The 12,667-nt window shown below is 33.3% G+C and overlaps 1 protein-coding gene across 1 annotated transcript in view; it reads left to right on the top strand.

Moving 5' to 3' along the window:
- ArgRS-m (arginyl-tRNA synthetase, mitochondrial) overlaps positions 1-12,667 on the top strand; it is a 63,697-nt gene that overhangs the window by 33,771 nt on the left and 17,259 nt on the right. The window contains exons 9-10 of the mRNA XM_067273419.1: positions 2,557-2,630; positions 11,738-11,844. Coding sequence (XP_067129520.1) covers positions 2,557-2,630; positions 11,738-11,844 — 181 coding nt within the window. The remainder of the gene's footprint in view (positions 1-2,556; positions 2,631-11,737; positions 11,845-12,667) is intronic.

The raw sequence follows: 12,667 nt of genomic DNA, 5'->3' as shown, positions 1-12,667 counted from the left end.
TTCTGACCAGTTACCAAACTTGCGTGAAATTTGGCATTATCATGCTAAAACACTACACTTTGTTTGTTGATCAATTCTGGCCTTTTCTGTTTGATGATATTACTCAATTTGTTTACTTGACGGCAGTATACTTTCGAATCAATTGTTAAATTGTCTGGTAAAAGCTCAAAAAAAATTTCTTTAAAATCCCACAATAGAGAGCATCTATCTCTCTTTAATAACATGTGGAACCCATATATTGAGCTTTGAAACAAAACCAATTCATTTTAAGTAATAATAAACGGTTTAATTTAACAGATTTAATCTCTTAGTGATTTCACGTGTTGTTATACAGCAGATTGCTTCAATTGGTACCTTTATTTTGTTTTTGTTGGTTTCAAATGGCCATCCAGAATGTGGTGTATCTTCGATATTAAAATTGCCAGAACACAATTTTGTAAACCAGTTTTGGCACTGTCTTTCTCTCAACACATCTTCTCCAAACACATACCATGATTTTTTTCTTATTTGAACAGCATTTTGATTTTTTAGTTATAAAAAAGCAAAATATGCGGAAAATGATGCTTTCGATTTTCCAAATTTGATGGGAAACCGAAAAAAAAACAATTGTACAGAATCAAACAAAATTTTTTACAAATAAGCCTTAAAATGTCAGCTGTCGAAGTATATAATGAAAATGTGGTTTAAAATAAAATTGGCTGGTAAAAATACATCTAATTCCTTTAGTAATAAAAAAACGAAATTACTTTCCAAACAACCCAATAGATTTATTTTAAAACATTAATTTTTTATTAATACTTTGTACCAATTTGATAAGAGATTAAAACTTAATACAGTATTTATTATACTGTCAAAAATTATTTTTTGAGAATATAAAAACAGTAAACAATTTACTAGTCAATATATTGTATTTTATTTAGCTAGAATCCTGGAAAGTGTTATGATTATTATTTTTATGTAAGAAACAAATATCTTAGACTAGTTTGGAATATTTAAGTTCACTTTTGGTTTAAGCAAATGAATAATAAGCTTTTCTAATATTAAACAAATTCCTGATTTATTATATAAAAATTAACAGTAAATTTAGTGTTTTATTTCACTTAAAAAATTATTTGGTTTTTCATTAATTGATTAATGAAAATTTCTCAACGAATGAAAAAGATGAGTATTTTTTAATGAAATGAAATATTGACCGATTTGATATAAATAAAAAAGATTTTGTAACTTATTACATATAACTATAGAATTTCTGTGTTTTTATCTATTAGGTTTGAAAGATTTGAAAATTATTACAATATGTTCAAAACCAAGCATTTTTATGATTAATCTTATGAAAAAACTTTTAAGATTAAAACAAATAATTTGTTTCATATCAATAAATTTGTTCAGAAATCAGGTTTTACAATAAATTTCTAAATGATTTTATATAATTTGTTCTCACTCTTATTCTAAAGCTAAAAATTTCTCTTTTGAAATAAAATTAGAAAATTCAAATTTTCTCAAAATATTTTAGTCTAAAACATTTTTTTGTCTGCAAAACTCAAAATATTAATAAATGATGCTTCTACATTTCTACATACAAAATTATGGCATTATGTTTTAATTTGCATAGTTAGCTCTGTATATAATTATTATTATTTTAGTTTTAAATACATTGTGTTAAAAAGTTTAAAATTTTCTTACATTACAGTATCAGTATATAACAGTGTTTCCCAAAGTGTGGTACGCGTACCCCCAGGGGGACGGGAAGAGTTTAGTGGGGGTACACGCTGCACCGTGCTTCGGCTGTTCCTGGTCAACAAGCAGTTTACTTTTTTCGATTACAAACATAGAAAAATAATAAAAAACTTCGTTACTTCTTAGCAGTTTCGCCGGGTGCTGTGATTCTGTGTATTCCTCCACCCTATGGCCAAGACAACAGTGTCACACAAAAACCTCCAGTATCTACACATTGAATTGTTACAATGTGCGCAAAGTGTATTTTTAGCTTTTGTGCGATTTTTCTAACAGGAAAGGTTTGTTTTGTGCTTTAGTATTAATAAAAAGCTAAAAATGCCGAATAAACCAATTTTTCTGTAGCTAGTTACTACAACTAACAATTCTTAGCAGAGACTTACTTTGACAGTGCTTCTAGAAAGACGAAAATGAGATCTAAAGTCCATATCGCTATATCTAGGAACAATATTTTCCACATAGTCTTCTATTTTGGCTTTTTCAATTTTTCAATTGCAGCAGCATATAGAAATGGAATATCCTCGTTATCTTTGGTTTTTGATTTAAAGTATATGCAATTTTTTTGACAAGGGGTATTCAGCATTAAGAAAATTATACAAAGGGTACACAGATGTCAAAAGTTTGGGAAACACTGGTATATAATATAATGGAATATTTTAAACTTTACAAATAATTAAAAATCATTTAATCTATATTGATTATTTTCACAGATATGAAAAATGAGTATATTCTGATATTGTTATAAATAAACTTGTATGTTTTACAAACTTCATAAATTTAACTTTAAATATTTGATCCATACATAAACTTTTTTCTACTCAGGAAATGAAAAATTATTAGATCGATGGAAATTATTTAAAGATTTAAGTATTGAAGAATATAAAACTGTTTATGAGGTGAGATATTTATCTATATATGCATATGATATTTCTTAAATTATTCCTCATTGTGATAAACTTGTAACTGGTTAAAAGTTTTTCAAGAAAAATTTATTAATTCAGTAATAGCTTTTTTAATAGAAACAAATGTTTTTAGCTAAGTATATAACTAATCAGGTTTTGGAATGAGATTTTTAAGTAAAGTAAACAATATAGGATCCATAAATTTAAAAAATAATAGAATACAATACAGTAGAGAGTCGTTAATTGGAATCAATTGGGGACTGGGGTTCAGATTAGTGAGTTGTTCAGATTACCGATTATGTACGAAAAAATATATTAACCTGTCCGATGTTTGAATTTTTCTCCGTTGCGTGTCGCTTCGTGTTGAATTTTTATCGATTTTAAGCCTAACAAAAATTTTTATAATAATAATCGAGGCTATTGTATCGTTAAAAATTATTTCTTCATTTTGTACAAACAAAATAAATATATTGAAGAATATAAAAACATGAAAATTATACTTTAGAAGTAAATCTAGTATCAAAAACGTTCGATTCAGCACGACACAGTCCGACTGAAAATCGTTCCGATTACCGGAGTTCAAATGAACGACTCTCTATTGTAAATGAGTATTGAATAAAATAAAAACAAATAAATAATAAATTTCTGTAATGTAAGAAACTCGTTATTTATTTGTTTACAAAATGTTTGGATAAATTAATTTATAAGTGTACTTATTCTGTGCAGAAATTTTATGTATTTCTGATATATCAGATATGCATTAATTAAATCTTTATCACTTTATAACTAAAGAATATGCCATAGAATGATTTACAAATGTATTTCTATTGTGTCTTAAATGTCCTGTTTAAAAACATTATGTAATTGTTTTATATACATTAATAGAAGCTAAACTTTATATAAGTTTTTTTCTTCTTAGTGTTACCAGTTGGATATAAGTATTATAGATCATATGAATTTTTAGTAATCTAAATAGGAAAGTATAGTACATATGTTTACCATATACCTTAGATCTGATGTTATCTTTCTGTTAAATTGATTATATCTAGAAAATGTGATAATTTATGATTCACTTGGTCTGCTTCTAAAGAGCCAAAATTTATCTTTTATGTTATCTACAAAACTATCAATGTTTGGTTTCCTAAATATATAAAAATATTGACATTATTTTTATGTCATTTTGTAATTAAAGTAGAACATGTTTTTAAACCTTCCTACATTAGTAATTTGCAAATATTTCTCTGTTTTACATATATAGTTGTTGTTCAGAGAAAAATGTATGTTTTTTACCAGTATCTAATATAGTAATACCTTGGTTTTCAGTGACTTCGGTTATTGTCAATTTATTTCACGAAAAATTTGTCTCGGTTTTCGTCAATTGCCTTGGATTTCGTCAGCGTGCTCAAATGACCTTGCTGCTAATTTTGCGAAAACAAAGGGCGACCCATGCATTTTCCGGCACAGTGTGGCATTATTTCTCTTTGTGTGAACATTACCTTGTAACGGCCACCATTAGCCAACGGTTCCAATCCCTGAACACTGGGAGTTCGATCGTGGGTTCGCGCTTTGCCAGGGTGGGCTGGCCACGTCAAGTTTTCTGGGTTTTCTCCACGTCTGTAATGCCTGAATAGGGGCCAGTTACCCTTAAATGGACCTTCCGGAAGGCATTATTCCTCTCGATACGACCATCATAAACACATACAACTACTATTACATGACAATTACGTCACACTTTACCACGGGGCGATACAGGCTAGAAGCTCATGTCCAATTAACTTCTACAAGACTAGACATTACCCCACACGTCTAGCCAACAATTCCGTTGCTTTCCTTTAGATTAGTTTTTTTTATATTAATTTCTTATTGCTTTTAGTATTTAATGCTATATTAATTCTCTATAAAATGCGTGTTTGGTATGTATTTTGGATTGTCTAGATGTAGGCTAGACGCTCATGTCCAACTAGCTTCTACAAGACAAGCCATTGCCTTGTGTGTCTAGCCAAACAATTGCATTGCTTTCAGCTTAATGCTAATTATCTTATCTTTAATCTTAATGCTTTTACCTTTATGCTAATTAGTCTTTTATGTTAATTTCTTATTGTTTTTATTATTAAACACTATATTTATTCTCTGTAAAATGTGTTTTTGGTATGTATTTTGGAGTGTCTAGAACGAATTAATTTGATTTACATTGATTCATATGGAAATAATTGCCTCGGTTTTTGTCGGTTTTGGATTTCGCCGATTGTTTTTGGGATGATTATGGATGAAAACTGAGGTATCACTGTATATCTCTAGGATGTTTGTTTATATCTCGTGTACAAAAAACTAAATTTTTAATGTTGCAGAAATAAGGTTTCAATTTAGGTGAAAAATATAGTTTTTGTATTAAAATATAATGATAAACTCTGCTTTAAGGCAATATTTTATTTATATTTCTAGCTACATCCACAAGATTAGATTAAACTTTATATTTTGCCATTCTGTATGATAAGAATTTTTTATAAATGTTTTTCTGGCTGAAAATTTAATGAGGTGTATTTCTACCCACTGATTGAAGATGATTATTAGCTTATATATTACATTCTCAAAGATCAGTAATCTAAAAGAATTTAATCAGGTTTAAATTTAATCTAACTCGTTTTGAGTTAGATTAAATTTTTCATATTACTAATTTTTGAAATCTTAATATTTCAATAATTTTTTATAATGCAACATAGCACAATATACTTTATTATTTTGTAAAATTCAAGAATTAGCTACTGGATATTTATTGTATTATGAATCATTTTACATTTTTCTGTTCTAATAAAGAAAACCATGATTTAAAAATTCTATATCATATTGAGAATAACTTTGTTTATTTAGATTAATTATTCAAACTTATATAGAAAGTTTAATTTTTAATATGAAAATAAATATTCTTTTGTACATTTAAAATCATTTATACAGTAGAATGATGTTTATCCAAAAGCCGATTAACCGAAATGTCGGTTAACCCGAAAGCTTTCCAGTTGGACTATATCGTGCTGAATTGAACGTTTTTTAATGCTAGATTAACTTCTAAAGTATAATTTTTTTGTTTTTATATTTTTCAATATATTTATTTTGTTTGTACAAAATAAAGAAATAATTTTTAATGATACAATAGCCACGATCTTTATTATAAAAATTTTTCCCCTCGATGTGGGTTCCTGTCCGTGGTGAGGGGACCTCCCAGAGATGGTTTAGAAACTCTTCTTTACCATCCCTGGGATCTGAACGCCCACCCACGTGTTTGCCGTGCGTGGTGGCCCGTATGCCGGAAAGGGGGATCCTGGTAGTTGAGGGGCAACATAACGTCCCCAACACACTGCTTTGGCCTTTGCTTCGGATAAACGGGAGGCTCAAATCAGGCTCCGTTTGAGTCAATCGGCTGGTCGTTGAGTCATTGTCGACCTCGGCTTGGAGTCAACCGATCGATGCAGACCGGGCGGACACGTCAGACAAGATGTGCTTTTCTTGACTGCATTGTGAGGGTATAGCTCCTGGGAAACCCTGGTGTGACGGTCTATGGGAATCTCCCATGTGACGGCATCCCCTTGTTGGGCCCCATGGTGGGTGGGGTCACCGGGAGCTGAATAATAATTTTTCAATATGGATTCACTAAAATCTAAAACACCATGTACCAATGCATCACCACCAAGCGATTTTATTTCCACCAACCAACCAGCCTACCTTATTGTTCATGCTACGGGAGAAACATCTCTGTCGAAATGTTCTCCTTTTCTAATACAAAAATTATTTGAATCAACCATTGGGCATCTTAAAAAAATCCAAAAATTGAGGTCAGGAGATTTACTTGTAGAGGCAGCCTCTCCTCAACAATCAGCAAAGCTTTTAAAAACTAAATCTCTAGGAGACATAAATGTCACCATCACACCACACACAAGTTTGAACTCGTCACGTGGTGTGATATCTGAGATCGATCTGATGTCTGAAGATGAATCAGATATCCAGATCAATCTTTCAGATCAAGGTGTCACTGCTGTCCGACGCATCTCCATTCGTCGTGATGGCAAGTTGATACCAACCAAACATCTCATTCTCACTTTTGGAAAGCCAACATTACCATCATTTGTTACTGCAGGATATCTGCGCTGCCCAGTTCGACCATACATTCCAAACCCGCTGCGCTGCTTCAAATGCCAGCGGTTTGGACATTCTCAAACATCCTGCCGAGGAAAGAGCGTATGCGCACAGTGTGGGACTGAAGGTCACGAGAGTACCGATTGTAAAAGTATCCCATGCTGTGTGAATTGCAAAGATGCCCATCCTTCCTACTCCCGGAAATGCCCTGCATGGCAGAGAGAGAAAGAGGTTCAGCGGGTAAAAACTGTCAACAATTTATCTTATCTAGAGGCTCGTCGCATGGTCACTTCAAGTGCACCAGTGAAACAGAAAACATTTGCTGCTGTTTTGAAGTCCACAAACACACGTGGGGTTCAGACAGACATTTCCGTTTTACCAAATGAATCTCTCACTTGCCATGCTAGATGTTTATTAACTCAATCCAAAGAAACAGAAGAAAAGGAGAGTATAAAGAAAAGAACACCCCTACCTAAAGCAGGGGTAGTAACCAGAAATGTGGGTTCAAAAAAAGCTAATAAGAACCCACTCAACAAACAAAAATTAAAATCAGCCCTCTCTAAATCTAAAAGATCAGAGACTCAGTCTATGAGTGAGTTCTCCGACTTCTCAGATGAGGAGACTAATAAGGTGGTTACACCACCAGCCTCACCTCCAAAAGGCAAATCGGCTGTAAAATTAAAGAGGGATACCTTTACAAAGAATGCTGCTTTAAACACATAATGGATTATAAAATAATCCAATGGAACTGTCGTGGTTTCCGCAACAACTTTTCTGACATTAAACACCTGACATCGTCTACTTTATCTCTCTGCGTGGCACTTCAGGAAACACATTTGAAATCTGGAGAAAGAATTTCTTTAAAAGGATTCGATCTCTACCGTAAAGATGATGACAGCCACACCCGCGCCAGTGGAGGTGTGGCTGTACTGGTTTCAAACCGCATCCCGTCTTTACCGGTACAAATAACAACAGAGCTGCAAGCCGTGGCAGTCAGAATTTCAATCGGCGTTACTGTCACAGTTTGTTCCATATACTTGCCACCAGATGTCAGAGTCAATGATGATGAATTGGATGCCTTGGTTGAACAGCTGCCAACTCCATTCCTTTTACTCGGTGATTTCAATGGTCACAATCCAATGTGGGGCAGTCCCGACATCAATCGTCGTGGCAGGGCCATTGAGAGATTTATAGGCAATCACCAACTGTATATATTTAATACCGGAGAAGTGACATACTTCCATGCCCCAACAAGAACATTCACTGCCATTGATTTATCATTAGCCAGTCCGAACTTGTTTTCAGCATTTACATGGGGGGTTGGATCTAATCCACTCTCTAGTGACCACTTCCCAATATTTCTAAAATACCGAGGCAGAGAAAGCTGTGAAACAGCCCGTCCACCACGCTGGAAACTTGAAACAGCAGATTGGCCTGCATTTTCCTCTTTGGCTAACGTCACTGAGGAAATGGTCAATACTGCTGATATCAATGATGCAGTCGAAGTTGTCACTTCCAGTATTATTCAGGCAGCCGAAAAAACAATGGGGAAAACGTCAACCAGATATCCAAAACATCCGAAACCATGGTGGGATCAAAATTGCGAGGCAGCATTTAAAAAGCAAAAGAAAGCATGGGGGATTTTCAGAAGATACCCCACTGCTAACAATTTGGTTGCTTTTAAGAAAGCAAAGGCTACTGCCAGAAAAATAAGAAGGCAAAGCCAAAGGGATTCTTGGAGGAAGTATGTTTCTAGCATAACATCTTCCACCAGCTCAAAAGCAGTCTGGGATAAAATCCATAAAATCAATGGAAAATATGCTTCTCACTCTCTGTCCATGCTGGAAAGTAATGGCACAATAATCAGTGACATAAAAGGTATTGCTGATTTGTTGGGTGAAACATTTTCGTCTTCATCCAGCAATATTATGTATACAAGGGATTTTCAGGCTTATAAAGTTCAAACTGAAAAACAATATCTAAACTTCCACTCCCCATCTAATGAGGAATATAATGTGCCATTCAGCAGAATAGAACTATGTACAGCAATCTTTCGCTCGGGGAATACTGCTGTAGGGCCGGATAAAATCCACTACAGCATGATAAAAAATCTGTCAGACAATTCCCTCAGTAATCTTTTGAATCTGTTTAACAGAATATGGACAGAACATACTTTTCCAGACTCTTGGAGGCTATCTATCATCATTCCCATACCCAAACCAGGTAAAGACCACAAGAATCCCTCTAGTTACAGACCAATTTCTCTGACTAGTTGTCTTTGTAAACTTTTCGAGAGAATGGTAAACAGACGCCTGATGTTCCTCCTGGAGGAAAAGAACTACTTTTCACCACATCAGAGTGGATTCCGTAGGAACAGAAGTACCACAGACAATTTAGTAAACCTTGAAACATCTATACGCGAAGCGTTTGTAAGACGACAGCACTTAGTGTCTGTGTTTTTCGATATAGAGAAGGCTTACGATCGCTGCTGGCGATATGGAATACTCCGTGATCTGCATGAATTTGGACTGCGGGGTAATCTGCCAATTTTTATAAAAAACTTCCTGCAGAATCGTAGATTCCAAGTCAGGATGGGCAACACTTTTTCTAGGCCTTTCACACAAGAAGAGGGTGTTCCTCAAGGTTCTATTCTGAGTGTGACTCTGTTCCTAATCAAAATTAATAGCATAGCTAAGTATCTTCCTCCCAGTGTGAAACACTCCTTGTATGTGGATGACTTTCAGATCTCCTGTCAGTCTACTAACATGAGTTTTATTGAAAGACAACTGCAAACCTCCCTAAATCGCATAGACAATTGGTCCAAGATCAATGGTTTTACTTTTAATGCAGAGAAGACCTCGTGCATCCACTTTTGCCGAAGGCGTGGTTTGCACCTGGACCCTGAAATTCACCTAAAGGGGGTTAAAATTCCAATGGTCAATGAAGCAAAATTTTTGGGTGTCGTGTTTGACCATAAATTGACGTTCTTACCACACTTGCGCAATTTGAAGAGTAGATGTTTAAAATCTCTGAATCTTTTAAAGGTATTATGCTGCTCATCCTGGGGAGCAGACAAGTGTTCGATGCTCAGGATATATAGAGCCCTGGTTCGCTCTAAGCTGGATTATGGATGTGTTGTTTATGGCTCTGCGCGAGAATCTACTCTTCGGATGCTGGATCCAATCCACCATCAAGCATTGCGTTTGTGCACTGGTGCGTTTCGAACTTCTCCTGTTCAAAGTTTGTACGTGGATGCTTGTGAGCCTCCACTATCTCTCAGGAGAGAGCAGTTGTCTTTGTTCTATTATATTAAACAGAAATCCTTGGCTAAACCTTCAGTTTATTGTAGAGTATCAGATACTCAGCTGAAAAGATTATTTACAGCTCGCCCAAGTTGTGTCCCTACATTTGACATTAGAATGGAGAATGTAAGCAGCACGATTGACCTGGACACAAGCAACATTTCACAGGTTGAGGTCGATAATATATCACCTTGGTCAACTCCTGTGATTAATGTTGACTTTAGCTTAAAGCAGTTTCTAAAAGAAATCACCCCAGACTATGTTTATAGACAGCACTTCGCAGAAATTCAACATCGTGACAGGAATTTAATTCCTATATACACAGATGGATCTAAATCGGATGACTATGTTGGCTTAGCCTTTGTTTGCCAGGATGAAATCGTGGCAGAGCAAATAGCACCGAAGTCTTCCATTTTTACTGCGGAGTTGCAGGCTATTTATTTAGCCCTAAAGTATATAAATAGGAAAGGTCATCGTTGCTGCGTGATTTACACTGACTCAGTTAGTGCACTTCAGGCTTTGATCTCGTATGAAACTAGTTTTCACTCCATAGTGATTAAAATTCGTAAGCTGATTTGCCATCTTTTTGCGAGGAATTTCTCTATAAAATTTTGTTGGGTCCCAGGCCATGTAGGTATAAGAGGGAATGAAGAAGCTGACGCAGCTGCAAAGTCAGCAAGTCCTTCTCAGCATACAATGCATATTGAAGGAGGTGACTTGAAGCTAGTTGTTAAAAAACGACTAGAGGAGAGATGGCAAAATGTGTGGAACGCACAAGTCCACAATAAACTACACGAGATCAAACCTGTGATAGAAAATTGGACACAGAAGAAACCTTATGACAGGAGATCTGAGGTCATTCTTACTCGTTTGAGAATTGGACATACTCGACTGACTCATCAATACCTTTTGAAGGGTGATGACCAGCCTGTATGTCAGTATTGCAACTGTAATGTAAGTGTTAAGCACATGCTGAGCAATTGCATCGCCTCTGAACGGATTCGTAGGCAGCATTTTGGAAATGCAAGTTTCAACGAGATTTTGGGCCAGAGGCCAAATGTTGATAAATTATTGAACTTTCTAAAAGTTACAAATATTTATAAAGAAATTTAATTATTTAATTATTTATATTCATATACATGTTTTTGTTATGCACAGTTTAACTGTTGTATATTTTTGTTATTGGTTTTTGTTTTGTTCATTTTTATTGTTATTTATGTACCTATATATACCATGTGTTGTGGCGCAGCTTGGCCTATGTGGCCCTTGTGCCAATAAACTTTAACCAACCAACCAACCTTATAAAAATTTTCATTCAGCTTAAAATTGACGAAAATTCAACACGAAGCGACATGCAACGAAGAAGAATTTTAACATGGGATGGGTTAATATATTTTTCCATACATAATCGGTTATCTGAAAAATAACTTATCCGAACAACCCCAGTCGATTCGGATAAACGACACTCTACTGTAATTTTATTGTAGAATTTTTGAAACTAGCAATTTCTGATGGTAGAAGATTTCACTTACAAAAAAGATTTAATAGTAGCATGACATATTTGGAAAAGACAAGATGCTTTTAAAGTTGATACAACTATTTTATTTGTGTTTATTGTAAAATTATTTGAAAAGTATTAAATTTGAATGTTATTACTAACTTTATTTTCAGAAATTAGGAATTCATTTTGATGAATATCATAGCGAATCAATGTACAGTACCAGAGCAAAGCAAATTGTTAAATATTTGAAAAACAAATTTAAATTAGAAGAATCTAGGTAAGTATAAAATAGATAGAATAAATAACATGAGAATATTCTCTATAATGCATCATAACATATAATTTATTAATGAGATTTGTAATCTGAACTATTAATATTAATTGTGACACAATGAAAAAATATTCCTTCACATCAAAAACAAAAATTTAAATAGTTACAAAAAGTTTTTTTTTTTCCTTTTTATTTATCAAATATTATATTTGTTAAAATCATTAGTTGCTATTCAGATAAATAGGATATCAGATTAAATTAATCACACGGTTTATATAAGTTGAAATGTTATTGTGGGTAATGAAGTCAGTTGTGAAAGGAAATATTGAAATCTTTTCAAAAAGAAAGTTAATGAAATGGCAGTTTTACAATTCAGTTTAAAATGATTATACATTTCAATAAAGATTTTCATTTTTAATTATAATTAAAAAATAAAGCTGTTATAATTAAATAATTTAAGTAACAAATTAGTTTTTTATTTAAATTACTTAATTAAATTTATTATATGTAATAAATCATATTTGTTCTTTTTGTCAGCTTATTGACTTAAATATAAAGATTTTGTTTCTTTACAAATAATTCCAGAAAATCTAGAATAAAAATGAAATTATTTTTTTTTTTACATTTAAACAGTTATAATGATTATACATAGAGATCAATTTTATGTATTTAATTAAGTAATAGTTAGAGTTTAAAATAAGTAGCCATCATGGCTATTTATTTTAAACTGCAGATTTTCTCCGTGGTTATTATTAAGGGCAGTTATTTTTTATTTTCATCTTTCCATTTAATACCCTTTATAAATAAAGTATTGAATTATTTATGTATG

Source organism: Centruroides vittatus, unplaced genomic scaffold (assembly GCF_030686945.1).
Source record: "Centruroides vittatus isolate TY-2023 unplaced genomic scaffold, ASM3068694v2 contig_476, whole genome shotgun sequence".
Lineage (NCBI taxonomy): Eukaryota > Metazoa > Arthropoda > Arachnida > Scorpiones > Buthidae > Centruroides > Centruroides vittatus.
Note: the sequence above shows the minus strand (reverse complement) of the source record. Positions and strands in the feature narration are given on the sequence as shown.